Here is a 19,668-nt window from a genome sequence, read left to right as displayed (position 1 = left end):
CCTTTAAGATTGTGGAATGCTCATTTTTTTCTTGGGAGGGTCTTTTGTAATCCCAGCATATAAGCAAAAAGCAAATACCTCTGGACTTTCACTGGTCCCTGGACATAACAGGGGAGCAGAATCACCAAAGGGTGGTGCTGCAGGTCTCCTCAGTCTGCTTTCTTTCCCTGCTATTCCATCAGGTTGGGGCCAGACCTACCCCAACTTTTAAGAAGACAAACTTCATCTCTGTAAATGTTAAGCATCTTAAATATTAATTTTTTTTAATGTTTAAATCCTTCAACGCCAAAATACATGCCTATAATTTTCTTGGGTGTTCTGAGAAAACTGCATTTTCAAACTTGTTTTAAAACCGTTAAGTTAGTTATCTTCCAGGCCTGTCTTTATACCCAGCTCTTGTGCCGCAGAACACTATCTAACACTCAGAAAGAACTCAAGAATAATACTACTTACTTCCTCAGCATTTTTGCTCCTTTCCCCAGCACCAGCAGACCTCTGCTTTGTATCATTGTGGAGTCTGGGTCCTTCCCCCAGCCAGCCATATCACGCTTTTGTTGTGTGTTAAAGAATGGTCCTAGGAAGCAAGCAGGATTTTATTTTATGCCTGTTCACCATCGAAGGGCTCTTGTTCATATTTCTTTCTCCTGAGAACTTGGAGGAAACCTGTAGAAAAGAGCTAGATCCCTTTGTGTCCAGGCCTCCCAGATTTAGCCTTGAAAACTTGTTTAAAATTTCAGCTGTTTTCTTCTTACTTGCCCCTTTCCTCTCACGTTCTGCCAAAGGTAAAGTAGTTCATGTGTCCCTGCCTCTCTTCGGAGAGCTTGTCACCTTCTGGAATTCAGTTTGGTTGCTTTATGACTTCAGCTTTTTGGAGTCAAAATAAGTTAATGTTTGGGGGTTTTTGTTTTTAATCCAGCTTTTTCTCATTGTAAGGATATTCTCTTGTGGTTTTCCTCATCCTAAACAGACAGAAATCCTTTCTACCTCTGCTTTATTTTAATTAATATTTTGGTGATTAAAGTGCCTCTTTTGGTTAAAGTAGATGCTTTTCTTCTTTTCATAGAACTCAAAAAGACATACGCACACAAATGTATTTGTCTAAGAAAAGAAACAATTGACCTAACTAGTTGTCATAAATAAATTCTCAAACCCATTATTCTTTAGTATTTAACCTTAGCCTTTTGGCTGAGTTATCAGTGAATACTGTATCAGTAAATTACTACATTTAGTTACCTTGGTATACATGTTGCCAGAAGTTTTTCCTTGGAGAATATACCAGCAAATCGTCACTCATTGTCAGATGTTCTTTGGGTACATTCCTACTCAATCAGGGCCAAGCAGCTGGTGACACCTTCCTTAAACTGTAATCCATGTTAACAGTTGTGACCATGATAAGTGAAGTAGAACTTCAGAGGCTAGTAGATGGCATTGAGAGGGTGAATTTTTAGGGGACTCTTTTGTCTAATGTGTGTCTATCCCTTGAGTCATTTTTGACAAAGAATTAAATGACTTTCCCTGCCAACTCCAGTCCATGTTTAGAACTATACAGTTTTTAACAGGGAGATGTCAACTCAAATGTTTCTTGGTTACTTCTAAGGTCTATGGCTTTGCATCCAAGTAACAGCTTAGAAAAGCAGCATTCCAGCTATTTGAATGGAAGGACAACGTCAAGAATATTATCAACCATATTTATAAAAGCAATGTTCAGGAAAAATTGTTTGAGGAAATTCATAGTTTTTCTAGGTAGCCTTAAACTCTGAACCTGCAATCTAGAGGAAGCAGGTAACTATATTGTATCGTGACAGCTCTTAACCCATCCTTCTGCCTTGCTTTCACTAAGTTTTGGGTTATGCTTTGGCATGAGAGTCAGCTTTTGAAAATCAGTAGGAGAAACAGTCCATCTTATTTGCTCTACTTAATTCTAAATATATCACCCATTAGATCACATAGTGTTATCAATGACTTCTAGCTTCACAGAGTTAGGCCAGACTTTACAAGACTATCCTTACCTCAAAGATCAGCCACAAGTTGGGGGATCCCCAGGCTGCTGCCTTCACGTCTGACCAGCTGACTACAAATTCAGGGGGGGGGGTCCCACTACCCCCTTGAGTACATCAATTCGCTTTAAAAACTCACATACCTCAGGAAAGCACTACATTTATAATTACAGTTTTATTATAGAAGTAGGTACAAATCAGAACTATGCAGAGAGATACATGTAGGGTGAGGTTTGGGAGAGCCCCAAACACAAAGCCTCTGTCATCAGCAGGGATGATTTGCCCCCTGGAACATCCCTGTGTGACAATATACATAGTATTGCCAACCAGGAACAATTACCTGAGCTTTGGTGTCCAGAGGTTTTACTGAAGCTTCATTGAGTTTCATTGATTGACCCATTGACCATGGCTAAGCTCAAATTCCAGTTCCCCTCACCTTCCTAAAGTCATGCTGCTGTCCTGTGGCTCAAAGCCCTAACCCACTAATCACATTGCTGGTATTTCTGGTAGGGCAGCTCTCATCCCGAGTTCTTATTAGCATGAACTGTCAGGTGGAGTCCCACCAGGAGTAACAAAGACACTCCAGCCACTCAAGAAATTCCAAGGCTTTAGAACAGGGAACAAAATCAACCAAATTCTTTGTTACAAAAACTCCTGTCCATCCATTTTCCTTTTCTAAGAAAGCTGATAGCTAAATTTGAGGCCCACCTTTAGGTTTGAATGTGTGGATTTGTGTGTGTGTACATGTACATGTGTATTTATTTCTTTTTATTTTTTATCTTCAATTGATGTGCCCATCCTACCCTGATTTTCCTTTCTTCCTTTACTCATTTTTATGCTACATTATTTTATAACAGTCTGGAATACTCATTAGAACAAGATAGAAATGTAAATGAAATAATCCCAAATACCTCAGAGATAATCTATGGTTCTAGAAGTAGAAAGTAGGAGGAATACGAGATTCTGCTGCCTGTCTGTGGAGCCTGTGGCCCACTGCTCTAACTTTGGTAGGGAGATTTGTTATATTCACTGTTGGAAGAGCATACCCAGGCTCCGGGACTGAGAATTCCTGGCAGGTTCTGCCATGCTGCTGCCTTTGAGCTGGGCGGGGAGCAAACCTTAGGCGTGTGTTATTTTCTCTCAGAGTCACTCATACAACCATTCAGCCGGGAAACTCCATTGCGAATGTAATATGTCAGTATCTATAAAATGTTTTCGATAGCTGTAATTAATAATATTAGCCTTAATTTTGCTTCCTTATGTTAATGCACGCTATTTCCATTGGATTTATCAGTTAAGCATCAGCTTTTGCTTTCTTGTATATAAATACTTATCTAAATTGACATTTTCTAAATTGCTTTTTTCCCAAATTGGCTGATATTTACAATTTCCAACCTACCTCCAAATTTCATTTTCTACCTACATGTCAGTCCCCTATGACTGTGTTGCATGCCATCTGCTGTATCTGCTGTTTCGTTAATGTTTCCTCTGCATCAGCTTATGAATAAAGATGAAAGACTATGCACTGACCTCTTTGCTACCATTCATGACATTTTAAACCAATTACACAAACATATAGCTTGTTATTATGATTCTTTGCCTAATACATAAGCTGATGTTGTATTCTTACAACTATGGTTTTTATCTAAGCCTATTTTGTAATGAAAATTTTATCTGATTTCATCAGCTGCTTTGAGAAGCTCAAACATATAACATCTGTGACCTTCTCTTTATCCCTCTATTCTGTAAATCCATGAATAAAATAGTGTATCTACCCAGCATGAGATGTTTTAGAAAAATAAAGGCACAAAGATGGCAAGCTTTGATTTGCACATCTTTGTGATGCTTTCTATGGATTGTCTCCTAATATTACATTTTTCTGTTTGTAAGTTACTTCAAACATATGCTGTGATTAATTCTGTCAGACACTAAGCTTAATGAAAGAAGAAGGGAAAGACAGAAGGAAAGATGGAAAAGGGGAAAAGAAAAAAATTTTTCTTGTTGATCACCCAAGTGGCTTCCACTCAGTTTCTTCCTTGCTGATGCCTGATCGGCAGCAGTCAACATGTGAGCTACAGAAGAAGCAAATACAGAATCTTTCAAGCTCATTATTGTTTTCCTACATCTTAGCAAGTTAGCAGCAATGGGATGGGAATTAAGGGTGTGTGACTCCTTCAAGGTCTCTGAGGAAGTAGAGACCATAGGAAACAAAGCACCTCCATTCAGCAGTTACCGCTTGCTCCCATCGGTGAGACACAGTAGGGACAAAGATGAAAAAAGCAGTTGTGCCCCTCAGCGAGCTTTTCATCTGGTGCAGTACATTACATAAAAGTCACATTAACAAGGTTTTCCCAGCAGTCATCCATATACTTTAGAAGGCTGTTACTGAGTTGGGAAAAATTTCCCTCTTCCATACATCAGAGCCTAAGTCCCAGGCTGCTGCTGAATTATTTTGTGGCTCATGATTTAGAGGGTGAGGGAATTGGGTGAAAAAAAAATTTTTAAGAAAGATTTAGAGACAGGGAACCTAACAACCAAATGAAATATGTGAACCTAGGATGGTCTTGGTGGGAGGTGGGGAAAAGAAGATTAAAAGACATTTTTTGGACCATTGAAGAAACTTAAAATACTTCCTGGATATTGCATACTGTTTTGGAATTATTATTGATTTTCTTAGGTATATGATAGTGGCATTGTTGTATGTAGAAGACTGTCCTTATTCTTAGAAAGGGACGCTGAAGTATTTATTTAAGAGTTAAGTGTCATGATATCGGCAACCTTCAAATGATTCAGCAAAATAAAAGGTGTAGTGCTAAATATATGTATGTGTCTATTCGAGCACGTGTGTATGTTTGCAGACAGAGAAACTGCAAAATGTGAACAGTTACTGAATATAAATATTGGGTATAGGAATGTTCATTGTACTACTAGTCTTTCAACTTAGCTGTTTGTGAAAATTTTCATAATTAAGAAAAAGGTTAAAAGAGAAAGTGATGGAGTTACTTGGCTTGAATAGCTTCCAGATTTACTAACTCATTTGGCATATCATGACTTAACTGTCAGCACAGCCAATTTCAACAAGTAAATGAGAACTGTCCCCTTAATTTACTGAATTAATCACAATAGGATGATGAAAGCTATTATAGATATAATAGTTGCAAAATTATTAAAATGATTTCATCTTCATATGATTTATTTTATGAATAAGTAAAATTTGATTAAAAGTATATATGTGTTTGGTGTTCCTGTATTAAGAATTAAGGATAATTTCCTATTTCTTTTTTAATGTGCAGACATACTTTATAGAGTAGGCTCTATTAGAATGAATGAAAGGGAAAGTATGTTCCCACGATTTCATTTCTTAATATTTTTAAAGAATAATACTACAAGAATAATTTTGTTCTACTTCAATATACTTAGTTTCCTTAATTGTTGGATTCAATAATTATCAATCTAGCTCATTTCCTTATCTTGATTTGCATCTCCTGTTTTTCTCAGAAAGCCATCTTAGTAACAAATGTGTAGTTAAGATTTTAAGATATATTGGAGTTCCCGTAGTGGCGCAGTGGTTAACGAATCCGACTAGGAACCATGAGGTTGAGGGTTCGGTCCCTGCCCTTGCTCAGTGGGTTAACAATCCGGCGTTGCCGTAAGCTGTGGTGTAGGTTGCAGACGCGGCTCGGATCCCACGTTGCTGTGGCTCTGGCGTAGGCCGGTGACTACAGCTCCGATTCAACCCCTAGCCTGGGAACCTCCATATGCCACGGGATCGGCCCGAGAAATAGCAACAACAACAACAACAAAAAAGACAAAAAAAAAGATTTTAAGATATAAACTTATTAAAATAATGTATACCATATTAAAAATAAAAGTGATTAATTGGAGTTCCCACTGCAGCATAATGGGTTAAGGATCTGGCGTGATCTCTGGAGTAGCACAGGTTCAATCCCTGGCCTGGCTCAGTGGGTTAAGGATCTGACCGCAGCTTGGACTTGCTCTCTGGTCTAAAACTTCCATATGCCACAAGTGCAGCTGAAAAATAAAAAAATAAATAATAAAAATAAAAGTGGTTCATTGAAAAAAGTAAAAACTTGTCCTCCAAATTCTTATCCCATAGCACTATAGAATTCTCTATGTTACTCTGCATGTTCATAAAAATTATCAGCTGCGAGGGGGTTTTTTTGTTGTTTTTTATTTGCCAGACTCATAGCATGCGAAAGTTCCCAAGCCATGGATCAACTCATTCCCCATGCCATAGCACAGTGACACAAGGGAACTCCTGGATGAGTTTAAAAAAAAAAATCTTTAATTTTAAAATAATAACCAATAGTAAATTCATTTCTTTCAGATAGTTTACATATACAGTAGGCTATTAGCTTTGTTTAAGTATCTCATCAACTTACTCTTGCTGTGGAAAGCTCTCCATTTTTTATAGTCTATGTGAAATGTAAACCACATAAGAAGTGCCATTCCTGTGTGAATAAGGGACATTAAGTGATGTATGAACTCCTCTCCTTTGAAAAGTTCATTTTGATTTTCAGGAGAGCATTCAGATTTCTACTGTGCATGTTGTTGCACCAGGGGTATGAATTTAGTTATCATGTATTTATTAACACAATACTGTAGTAAATTATGTGCCTATGGCATAAAGGACCTCATGTTTTATTAGTAGAGATGTTGGGACACACTTTTCTTTAAAGCCAAGTGATATAGATTTCAATGGAACACTACAAACTGTGGCAAAAAAAGATACTTCTGGCACACCAATGGCCGGGATCACCTTTATGATTTGTAGAATGTTTCAAAAGCAACTTGGAGAGCACCATAATCTAAGTCCTAGAGAAGTGGCATGTTCAAGGCCACATTTAGAACTAGTTAGTCATAAAAATAGGACAAGAATACATGTCTCCTGAGTTCCCATCAGTTGTTTTTGTTTGTTTGTTTGTTTGTTTGTGTGTCTTTTTGCCTTTTCTAGGGCCACTCCCACAGCATATGGAGGTTCCCAGGCTGGGGGTCTAATCGGAGCTGTAGCCACCATCCTAAGCCAGAGCCACAGCAACACAGGATCCGAGCCACATCTGTGACCTACACCACAGCTCACGGCAACGCCAGATCCTTAGCCCACTGAGCAAGGGCAGGGATCGCACCCGCAACCTCATGGTTCCTAGTCGGATATGTTAACCACTGAGCCATCATGGAACTCCATCAGTTGTTATATGTAGTGTTGTATGTAGTGGTTGTGTGTAGTGTGTCAGATTTATGTAGTGTTTGAGATGAGCTCTGAAGGATTAGAGAAGAGAACTTTAGTAGGCAAAAATGGGTGAAGAAAAAGAAAGAATTGTTATTCAAGACTATTGAGTGGCCTGAGAAGTCACGGTAGGTAACTGTGAACTGCCATTGAGGATAATAACACACAAATAAATTATAGCAAATGTTCTTGTTTTTCCCTGTAACAGAGTTTATATGGGGAAGCAATGCAGGAGAAGACCTTTAAAAACATAGGGTAAACTCAGATACAAAGCAATAGGCATGGCATTCGAAAGATTGTGAATTTTATTCAGTAGAAAATAGGGGGCAATTTCATGTTACTTTAAGTACCAGTTCTACTTGTTTCACTTTTGGATATAGTCTAGTTTTTGTTGTTGTTATTGTTGTTTTGCTTTTTAGTGTCTCACCCTCGGCATATGGTGGTTTCCAGGCTAGGGGTCAAATCGGAGCTACAACTTCTGGCCTACGCCAGAGCCACAGCAACGCGGGATCCGAGCCGCGTCTGCAACCTACACCACAGCTCACGGCAACGCCGGATCCTTAACCCACTGAGCGAGGCCGGGGCTTGAACCCGCAACCTCATGGTTCCTAGTTGGATTTGTTTCCACTGCACCACAACAGGAACTCGTAGTTTTTTATTTTTTTAATTAAAATTGTCTTATCAGCCTTACTCCCCTTTATTTCTTTTGCTTTTATCTGTCTACTTGCTGCTAGTGTTAAGTCCTAAGCTTCATGAAGTAAAAAGTGTTCTTTTATATTTTCTGTGTACCTAAAGCATTGAGCAAGGTCTCTCTATTCTGTATGTCAGAGTTCCAGCATATTCCAGTGCTATAACTTCTGGAGTCCCCATTAAGCTTCACAGCGCCAGGGAACTCCTCTGTCAGGCCTCAAAGAGTACCGCCTTGTACATGTACAGCTCAGTATCTGGACAAAGATTAAAAGAATCCCAATACAGGTTTTGTGAGCTCCTTCTCTGCTGCTTTCTTCTCTCTAGTACTTTGTCCCCCAAATTCCACTCAATTTTGTATCCTGAACGCCAGTCTTTTTTTTCTTCTCCACCAGGTGAGGTAGCTACATACTATTTATTCCGTTTTAACTTCCCTGTGTTGCAGTTTGAAAAATACTGCACAATAGAAGAGTGACAATGTATTGTTTTTTCATTGATCAGTCAGAGATGTGTGCTATTATCCATTGTCCAAAAACAGATAAAGTATATGAATCAATTTATTTTATAATAATTTACAGGAGAAAGGAAAGTGTGATATCCATTATTTCATTGTGGCTGAAACCAGAAGTTGATTGAATTGATTTTTATCACAGTGGCTTATTAATTTTTCTCCTCAATGAATGAATACTTCTAGATGTTTGTTGATAGATTTCCAGAAATGACACATGAAATTTATTAAGCTTCTAGATACTAGCTCATTTTTATGCTGTTCCGTAAATATCTATAGAATCAGCAATAAACTTTATGAAGTTCCTATTTTGTACTCCATGTTATAAGCGAAGTATAATATAAGCTTAATATAAGAAGAGCATAAAGACTTTCTCTTAACATCAAATAGTTTTCATATCCATTGGCAAGCAGTAGTTACCAGAGAGATGATAGGGAATAAGATGATAGGGAAACTGACATTGGCTGGCTAACAATAGTATTTAATGACCCATGCATAATTTGAATTATTTATAATTTGAATTCTTTTTAGATCAGAAATTTTTCTGATATAATCCTGTAAACAATGCTCTGAGATGATATTTTCATCTTAAAAATGAGAAAATTGAGTATTAAAGAGATTAAATAAAATATTGAGTAAAGGTGCGAGACAGATCCAAGTGTAGTTCTGTTCAATGTTCCTGAGTCTGAACTCTAAACTATTGTAATATAGTCCAGAAATGGCTACATGACTGAAATGGGAATCAAGTTGGATCTTAACATTTGGTACTTGTAAGAGTGAAAAAGCAAGAGAAATAAAATTACCTCAAGGAAGAATAATGTGTAGGACCACCTTGATTAGAATAGGTTGGTACCAGTGCATATTTAAAATTATTTGAGTTGGAGAGTAACAAGATAATTGTACATGAAAATAATTTTAACAGGTTTTTCTAGCAGCAAAAAAGAGGGTAGATGTGATAGAAAAAAGGATAGAAATCTGGCAGACCCTCTAGGAGACACATACGATAATCTCATAATAACTGATCAAAGACTGGACTCAGGGCGATGAGACTGGATATGGTGGAGAGAAGTAATATGGAAGAAGGTTCAAGTGAAAGGTTGATCAGAGCTTGATTACAAACTAAACTGAGAATTACAGAAAGTAACAAGTCAACAGTCCCATCACGTTTTTGCTTTTGGAAGAGAGTGAGGTTAGGAGTTTATGAAGATGGGAGGAAAGACAAGGTAGGGAAGGACGGTGAGACCCTGATGACTTCACGTTTCCTCTATAGCTATCCAGACGGTGTGTTGGCTGGCATTTAACAGTTTAAACTTGGAGTTTTGGTACAAGGACAAAAATGGAAAAATTTGAAATGTCATCAGAGTTCACATACTTCTTTTGTGCTTCTACCCCAATTTCCCCCCATCCAGCCTATGCCATTTTTCATTAGCTAACTGTGTATTTATTAAAGATGGTATTATGTATATGTTTCTACTTTACAGAAAGAAATTCTGGAACAACAGCAACAAGAACGAAATGATAACAATTTTCATGGCATTTGTATGTTTTGCAATGAGGAATTCCTTGGAAACAGGTAGCTATTAAGTATGTCTTTAAATGTTGCTGTTTTTCATCCAAAGACTTGTCAAAATATCCGCAATGGTTATATAGATTAAGTTCTGTGAATTGGCTCACGATCCCTTCGTGTATCCACAGAAATTTTTTTTCATACACCAACATCAAAGATGGAATGTACGTTCTCTAAGCAGAGTGGGAAATAAATTTTTTAAATGCCAGAAACAGACTTGTGTTTAACATTGTAGGGCCTCTTAAATTGGCCGACAGGCAAGACCAGGTGTAGCAAACTACTACAGATGTGCCCTTCTGTATTAACTGTATTAACTTTTAGCAGTTTTTAGTGTTTCACTTTTGAACATTAAAAATAATGAAGATCTATGAAAAAAAGGGGGGGGGATTAGTAATTCTGTCACCACCCCCAATTCGTCCAAAACTAGCTGGTGTACTGTAATTTAATTCTAACATTAACCACCCAAAGTTAGTATCAGACTCTTTAGGTTTAAGGGCATTATCCTTAACAAGACTACCCCCACTTTGGACACCATTCGCAAGTTCAGGGGTTCCCCAGGACACCTGCACTTTTTGGCCAGCTAGCTACAAATTCAGGCGTTCCCACCAACGATGTGCATGGGCTCGAACAGGGTTTTCTGGGTATCAAATTCTTGTTCAGCTGTATATAAGCAGTGTGAATATATCATCCCACTGGCTTCTAGTTTCCATGATTTTTGGTAAGTAAGATGATAATATGGATGATGATGTGAATCTTGTGTGGGGAGTTCCTGTGGCTCAGCAAGTTAAAGACCCAGTGTTGTCTCTTCGAAAATACAAGTTCAATCCCTGGCCTCACTCAGTGGGTTAAGGGTCCAGTTTTGCCATGGCTGTGGCATAGGCCACAGACCTGACCCCTAGCCCAGGAACTTCAATGTGATGTAGGTGTAGCCATAAAAAGAAAAAGAAAAAAAAAAAAATCTTTGTAAGAGTTCCTCGTGGCTCAGTGAGTTAAAGATCTGACATTGTGCTGTGCCTCTGGGTAAAGCTATGGGGTGTGTTCAATCCCTGGCCCCAGAACTTCTGCAAGCTACAGGGCATGGCGCACACACACACACACACACACACACACACACACACACAAATCTTTTATGGATATTAAGCTTCCTTTTGTGCTACTTTGAAGATTCTTTGGATTTCAGCACATTGATATGGGTCTCTGATTTATTCTACTTGAAGTTGATTGGGCTTCTTTGATGTTTAGGTTAATGTTTTCTATCAGACTTGGGAAGTTTGGAGTTCCTGGGTGGCCTAGCAGTTAAGGATTTGGCTCTGTCACTACTATGGCTTGGGTTTGATCCCTGCCCATGGAACTGCAACGTGCTGCAGGCATGGCCAAAAAATAAAAAATTGGGAAGTTTTTGGCCATTATTTCTTCAAATATTGTTTCTACTTCTTTCTTCACCTTCTGGGAATCCTGTGACACATGTGTTGGTAGATGTGGTCTCTGAGGCTCACTTGGTTTTTCTTTCTTTTTTTCTTACATTCTGCAGACTGGAAAAAATCTTAATTGATTTTCTTTTTTTTTTCCCCTTTTTTTTCTTTTTTATCTTTTTTCTTTTTATGGCCACACCCACAGCATAAGGAAGCTCCCAGGATAGGGGCTGAATCAGAGCTGCAGCTGCCAGCCTATGCCACGGCCACAGCAATACCAGATCCTACTCGTGCCTACAACCTACACCACAGCTCATAGCAACACTGGATCCTTAAGCCCCTGAGTGAGGCCAGGGATCAAACACTCATCCTCATGGACAGTATGTCAGGTTCTTAACCCACTGAGCCACAACAGGAACTTAGTTGATTTTCAAATTCAATTGAGTCTTTGAGTCTAGTTCAAATTTTATTTTGAGCACCTCTAGTGAATTTTTCAGTTACTGCACATTTCATTTCCAGAATTTATATATTTTTTATTTGTTTTATTTTTTTTTTTTTGGTCCTTTTAGGGCCAAACCTGCAGCATATGGAAGTTCCCGGGCCAGGGGTCCAATCAGAGCTGCAGCTGCTGGCCTACACCAAGCCACAGCAACACCCAGTCGAGCCACATCTGTGACCTACACCATAGCTCACGGCAATGCTGGATCCTTAACCCACTGAATGGAGCCAAGAATCAAACCCACATCCTCATGGATGCTAGTTGGGTTCATTATCACTAAGTCACAACGGAAACTCCCTAATTCCTATCTTTTTATTAGTATTTCCTTTTTGGTAAGATATTATTCTCATACTTTTTTTTCTTGATTTTTTAGACATGGTTTTCTTTGAACATTTGTATATTATCTGATTTAAAGTCTTTGTTAAGTCCAACATTTGGGCTTCCTCAATGGCAGTGTCTATTTACTGCTCTCTTTTCATATGATGGGATATAGTTTCTTTTCTTTGCATGTCTTATAACTGTTTGTTGAAAACTCAACATTTTAAATAATATAATGTGGTAACTATAGAAATTAGCTATCTCCCCTACCCAACCAGCGTTTTTGTTGCTGTTTGTGCATTTAGTGACTTTACTGGACTAATTCTCTAAAATGTGTATTCTTGTCAAGGATGGCTGCTGGACTATCTACTTATAATGTTCAGCTAATGTCATGACAGCAATTTACTTAAATGTCTTCAGTAAATATATCTTCTGCCTTTGACAAGGTGTTCTGTGTGTGGGTTGGGACATGTCTTTGATGCTCGATCAGTTTACACCTCTGCCTTAGCCTTCACTTCCTGCTTATATAGAGTCACAGAGTCCACCAGAGAAGAGAGACGAGGGTCTTCTCAGGGATGTCCTTGGGATGCACACAGCCCTGCGCATGCGTGTGTTCTTCTGGATCCCCAGGAGTGTGACAGAACTTTGTTCAAAGTCCCTTATGGTCATCTCACTCTTCAGGTTTTCCTTTTAAGTCTTTTGGCCAGCCTATTGTTCACCCCAGTTGATATTGCTTCAGGCACACTGCCTTGTTGAAATATGTAGGGAAACTTTTATTCATCCCCGAGGTATGAAGAGGGAAAAATATTGGAGAGGGGAGAATACATTGGCTTTGCCTCCGTCTCCTATCTTATGGACCCTAGATCCAGGCCTTAAATCCCAGAGAGGTTGAAAGCAGAACTAGTCCCCCATTAATACATTCAGTATGACTCTTAAAATCAAGAGACCTTGATGCAACAAAGACTGGGGTGAGGGAAATCTCCCAGTCCATCCATAGACCTTGAACTAGCACAACATAGAGTCTGGATCTAGAGGCACTATACCCTGCCCCAGAGTGCCATGGGATTAGGGAAAGCCTTCCAACCCTCTGCCTCACACACCCACCCCACCACCTACAAGAGGACCCCACCTTTGCTTCTGCCTGGACCTTTCCACAGCCTGGGCCTCAGGCCTAGAACCCCTGGGAAAGTTCAGCTCTGTCTCTGCTGTCCCTGGGGAATCTTCTTAAGGGCTCAGAAAGCACTGTGAAGTACTGCACTATATACTGGGTTTATTCAAAGTTATCGGGAATAGTTAATTGGTTGGAGAAATGGACGTATTAACTATGAGGTTAACAAATGTATCCCCTATGTAGTTTTAAAAAAATCAACAAACATCTTCATAAAGGTGGTTGTTTTATTTCAGTCTCTGAAGGGGGGGAGATACTAAAAACACCTTATTTGGGGCCAGAAATGTGTCTAAATAAGCTGGAAAAAATAAACTGTAATGTCACTATTCGTAGTCTCTCAATGGTATGTGTACTAATGAGTTCCAAAAAAACTGTCACCTTTATTTTATGAACTAAAGTTGTTGTGAAGGCCCAGTAGAATGTATTTTACAGACAGGGTGTTTGCTATGTAAAAGTTACATAAATTTTTCCTTTTCTGCATAAACTGAGCAGCAAGATAGTCATTGTGTATCCAGGTTATCATAACCCTTGCATGAAATTAGATGTGTGAACTGTGGGTTCCAAGTCTCTGTCCAATGATGAGCTGACTAAATGCGTATGATCCCAGTTTGTAGCAGGTCGTATTTCTCTTGGACAGTTGCTTCTTCCTCTTTTTCATGAAATGGAAAGGTAGGCAAAACACAATTTATTGAATAGTTCAAAGAACAGACACTCAGTTCACCTATAGGTGTAATGCTGCCCAGTGGTGGCAGATTGTGGAACAAGCTTGGACACCCTTTTTTAAAGAATGAATGTGATTATATGTGCACTTACTTTATAACATATCACTCTGACATAACTCAAATGTGTGTTTCACTGCTTAACCTTTACTTGTACTTCTAATTAGTGTTGTTATTGCACAAATGCTTCTCCTGACCTGATTTGTTCCTAGGTGATTTATAAATAATGCAAATTGCTCAAACTTCTTCCTAGATCTGTTCTTTTGAACCACATGGCCAGAGAACATGCTTTCAACATTGGATTGCCAGACAACATTGTTAACTGCAGTGAGTTTCTGTGTACGTTGCAGAAAAAGCTTGACAAGTAAGTACTTCTTTATGAAGCATGACCTGAAGCTATATTAATCTTGGACTCTGTTGTGAATTTTTTAAATTCATTTAGTAGTCAGAAGTAGTTAAAGATGGAATTTTCTCATTTTTCAAATTGAAGGAATTTACATTTTGTTTTAAATAATTGTCATATATACCAGTGTTTATACCAGTAAGAGCTATGTTATATGGGATATGAAAAAATTACTTAGCCTAAGAAAGAGATTGCTAATAATTACTTTGAATCTCCCTGTGTGCCCTTCCTCATTAATCTCTCCCAGGGACCACTATTCTTGATTTCGGATTTATAATTTCTTTACTTTTCTCTGTAATTTTTCTATACATTTAGTAAATATATTGTCAAATTGTTACATATTATCCAAATCTATATTAAACATAACATGCTGCATCCATTATTTCACCTTTTAATATTTATCCACATTTATATATCATAACATTCCTACCTTTTCTCAAGGTCATATTCTGGCAACCTTGAGTATCTAGAGTTAGTTTGTAGAAATAAAGGAAGAAATTTTCTACATCACCAAAATGGCTTTCAGAAATCTGTCCACATTTATTTCTAGGAAAGGACCCAAGAGTTTACTCGCAAAAGCTGTTTTTTTTTTTTTTTTTTTTTTTTTTTTTTCATTTAAATACAGTACTAGAGCATGTGGTATCTCAGCCCACAACGTTTGGAGCATTAACATTGAAAAAGTAGTACCCATTATTAAAAGGTTGGAATTCAAATTCTGGTATCAAGAGGACGTTAAAATAAATCTCTTCACTCTTTTATTGAATGACCCTTCATTTATAAAATAATAGTAGCTGTGCTTTCTAGCAAGATAGCAGTAATGAAAATCTCTAATCAACCTATAGTTAGTTCTGTGGCATAAGAAATAGTTGAAAGGGTGTTTAGTGAAGACAAAAAAGAATGCGGAATAGAAACAACTGATTTCAGTCATTTGTTGCAAAACCCAAGTTCGTTTGCCCAACGCACCATGAGGCCAAACAAAAACTTTGGCGTTTAGAGCAGAGAAAGGTTTATTACATGGACCATGCAAGGAATACAGGTGACTCATGCTCAAAAGACCAGAACTCCCTTATGGGTTTCAAGGGAGCATTTTTAAAGGCAAGGAAAAGGAAGGGAGTTGAAAGGTGTGTGATGAGCTCATGCACAATTCTCCGATTGATGGCAAGGTGCAGACAGGTGTCACAGGGGTTAACATCGTCAATCCCTTGGCTCCAGTAGGTCTGGGAGAAATATGCTCATGGTCATCCACTAGTTCACTTCTTCCATTTGGTGGGGGTTTTAGCATCAGCATCAGACACTGTTATCTTGCTACCTCAGGGAGGAAGAAAAGATTCTCTGACTGCCATGTGGCTAATTTACTGTTTAAATTCTTACAAGTTCTCCTGGCCCAACTGCTATTCTTGTCATTACATGTTCACATCCTTTCAGTCTTGAGCCAGGCTTTTGCGACCTGAGGGAGGCCTGAAAGACTACAGCTTTTCTACAAACAAGAGGCAAACAGAGGACACGTTGGGAAGGGTCTGTCTCAGGAAGGCCCCAAGGCCCCTGCTTGGTTGCAGTTTCAGTGTTTTCATGTATGTTTATTCTGCGTGACTCCAAAAAGTAGAACTCTAATGACTGTTGGGTAAAGGTTCCAGGCAATATCAACTTTCAGGCTTAATCTAAGAATGATATTTTGTTAATAGTCTGTTCAAGAACTGATCATACCTTATTAGGTATTGAATTCCCAGTCAGTGGAAATATTCTAGCCGAAGGTACATGTAAATGGTAAGATGGTAAAAATAGCACTTACTGTGTTTTGTGAATGTGCTGGGTATTTTGTTCATAAATATATATGAATAAACTGACCATGTATATATATGTGTGTGTGTGTGTATGTATATATTCATATTGTGTGCAAATTCTCATTATTATATATGAATTTATATGTATATATATGTATATGTTATAAAAATTCTCTAAAATATAGAAATTATCTTCAGTTTAGAGGTCAGAAAATGAGTGGTAACAGAGTGGGCAAGTAACTTGACCAAGTCCCACAGCTGGAACTATGAATCAGGCCCTGCAAAGCAGGTTACAAGATAGACCAAACCATGGACTAGTTGTTATACCCAATGAAGGCAGCCAGTGCTAGTTATCATTATTATAATTATTTGAAAAACATACCTACATTTTCATTTTCAGAATAAATAATTCAATAAATAAAGCACCAAAATAACTTTTAGATAATTGATATCTTTATTTTAACTAAAAAGCCAAGTTGGCCAATTTAGCCAACTACCAAATAAACCACAGCATTTATCCTCCAAAGCCAAATGAATAAAGTTAGAGGGGTTCTGAGAAATGTACAATATCCCATTTGAAGATTCTGTGAGACCTGAAGTGAACAAATTATAAGGCCCAATAATAATAATAATAATAAAAGGCTATTACAACAACTATTCCAGAGACTTACTTAATCTCAGTGTTTGTATCTTTTTGTAGCTTGCAGTGCTTGTACTGTGAGAAGACTTTCAGGGACAAAAATACACTTAAAGATCACATGAGGAAAAAACAGCATCGTAGGATCAATCCTAAGAACAGAGAATATGACCGATTTTATGTCATCAATTATTTGGTGAGGCTTTCTTTTCTCTCTCTCTTTTTTTTTTTTTTTTTTTTTTTTTTGTTGTTGTTGTTGTTGTTGTCTTTTGTCTTTTGTTTTTTTAGGGCCGCACTCTCGGCATATGCAGGTTCCCAGGCTAGGGGTCTAATCGTAGCTATAGCTGCCGGCCTACGCCACCACAGCCACTGCAACACCAGATCCTAGCCACGTCTGTGACCTACACCACAGCTCACGGCAACGCCAGATCATTAACCCACTGAGTGAGGCCAGGGATCGAACCCACAACCTCATGGTTCCTAGTCGGGTTCTTTTCCGCTGCACCACGATGGGAACTCCTCTTTTCTCTTTATAATTTAAAATTGTATTGCATATCTACAAACAGAACTCTTTCTAAGGACCATCTAATATTTAAACAAGCAGGAGTTCCTGCTGTGGCACAGTGGGTTAAGAATCTGACTGCAATGACTCGGGTCCCTGAAGAGAGAGGTACAGATTCAATCTCTGGCCCAGCACAGTGGGTTAAAGGATCCAGCATTGGCACAGCTGTGACGTAGATCACATTTGGAGCTCAGATTCAATCCCTGGCCTGGGAACTTCCATATGCTGCAGGTGAGGCCATTAAAAAAAAATTTTTTTTAAACAAGCAGTTAATGCAAAGGTCATAGGTAATTGAGGGATATTTTTAAGCAATGATTAGCTTCAAAAATGGTTGGTTTTCAAAGTGTAACTTGATTTGGTTTGTCTCTGATTTACCAGATGTTTATATAGTAAAAAAATCATGTCTCTAATAGTCACTTGATCTAAAATAAGTAAATAAATGTAAAGCACCTAGATACCCAACATTGACCCCCATTTATCGTATCGTCTGTTACCATGAGGCCAGGGACTTCAGTATGCTATTCAAAAAAAAATTTGTTGTCTTCTGGTTGTGCTATGCTAGATAATTATTTACAGACTCTTCACTCATTCCTTTTCCCCCCATTAAAATGCCTTCCCTTTACCCACACACACCAAAAAAAAAAATTGTCTTTACCACTCTCTTGGGCCATCTTATTTGTAATTGAAATTTTAAAGAAACCAAGTGATTTCTCTAGACCAAAGGACTCTTAATTAGACAAGTAGTAATGGGGTTACCATGTCAAGGATTTTAAATACTTTGAAAGCTCTTGTTTTTCAGAAACTTCAGTAGTACTTGCTGGCCTCTGTAGATTACAGTCCCTTTTGTTTAAGAAGTCTTCAGTTGGAGGCAGATGTCCATCTCTGGAAGGGCATTTGGAAATTTAAGAGGGGATTTTTGATTGACACAGTGACTAGAGAGTACTACCTACCATCCCCTGATCTGCTGGGTTTTTTAGGTATGCGTAACAAAGAAGGGAAGCTACTCAGGAAAAGAGAGAAAGTTAAGTAATTTCCAGGGCAATTGAAAGAAAGATTGAGAATTTTATGTCTGACGCTTTTCTTAAGCAAATGGAAATTGTTTTTTGTCTTAATATGAGAGTTCAAATCCAAACCCAATGGCCACAAAAGGCATAATTGAGCCATTTTACCTATTAGACAGAAACAAGCCTATGCTGAATTATGCTGGAAATCTCTGCTTTAGGTTAGAATTTTTGCCTGTTCTAACTAATCCTTATCGTGTTAAAATAAAATTCCCCTTGAGAAACAAGTTTAGCATGTGTTTGAAGATTGACTCAGAGAGGTTGCCATGGTTTGCTACAAATGTTTTACAACTAGCTAAAGGCAAAGACACTCTGAGTCTTTCAGTCTTCTCTTGAAATCACTCAGTCATTAATTCCTAGAGCAAATGCTACTTCAGGGCCCTGCCCAATGTGATAGGGAGTAGATTCAGTGTTAACTCTGAGAAATATTCATCTCTTGAAAGCTGTGGAAGCAATTTAATAGTCTTCCTTCTGGGGCTCTTTTAAACTAATAGTGAAGAGCTTGGAACTAGCAGAACATTGTATATAGCTGGAGGTGTTTACCTTTTAGAGGAGACTTCAAAGAACCTGCTCACTCAGATTCTGCTGGCACTTTTAAAAAAGTTTGATACTTCCTTCCCTGGGCATCAAGTAGTGTGACTATAAAAACTGACATTCTCTGTGAGGGCCAGCTGTCTCTAGATGAGTGTGCTAGATTGTACTGCCCACAGAGTACCCAGATTTCACGTGGGATGAATCACGGCTTGAGAGAAGTGCTTCATGAAAATGTAAAGGCTTCGATAACATATAAAATTAAAATTAAATCACTTTAGGATAATATTGATAGAAAGGTTTGATTTGGTTTGTTTGGTTTGAACTAGCAGCATTTGAGTACTTGCCCATTATTATCTTAGGTATTTAGATTAAGACATTTACCCTTTTTTTTTTTTTTTCTGTATTTTTAGGGCCACACCCACAGCAAATGGAAGTTCTCAGGCTAGGGGTCGAATCGGAGCCACAACCACAGCCACACCCAGATCCGAGCCATATCTGCAACCTATGCCACAGCTCATGGCAACACCAGATCCTTAATCCACTGAGTGAGGCCAGGGATCGAACCTG

At 38.3% G+C, this 19,668-nt stretch overlaps 1 protein-coding gene across 2 annotated transcripts in view; it reads left to right on the top strand.

Annotated features, from left to right (window-relative positions):
* Nucleotides 1-19,668, top strand: part of ZNF277 (zinc finger protein 277) — a 113,171-nt gene that overhangs the window by 78,804 nt on the left and 14,699 nt on the right. For both annotated transcript variants that reach the window (XM_021079287.1, XM_005673239.3), the window contains exons 5-7: nt 9,922-10,013; nt 14,377-14,487; nt 17,008-17,140. In XM_021079287.1, the coding sequence (XP_020934946.1) occupies nt 9,922-10,013; nt 14,377-14,487; nt 17,008-17,140 (336 nt within the window). The remainder of the gene's footprint in view (nt 1-9,921; nt 10,014-14,376; nt 14,488-17,007; nt 17,141-19,668) is intronic.

The sequence above is a fragment of the Sus scrofa genome, chromosome 18, assembly GCF_000003025.6.
Source record: "Sus scrofa isolate TJ Tabasco breed Duroc chromosome 18, Sscrofa11.1, whole genome shotgun sequence".
Lineage (NCBI taxonomy): Eukaryota > Metazoa > Chordata > Mammalia > Artiodactyla > Suidae > Sus > Sus scrofa.
This window is presented reverse-complemented; position numbering and strand designations above follow the sequence as displayed.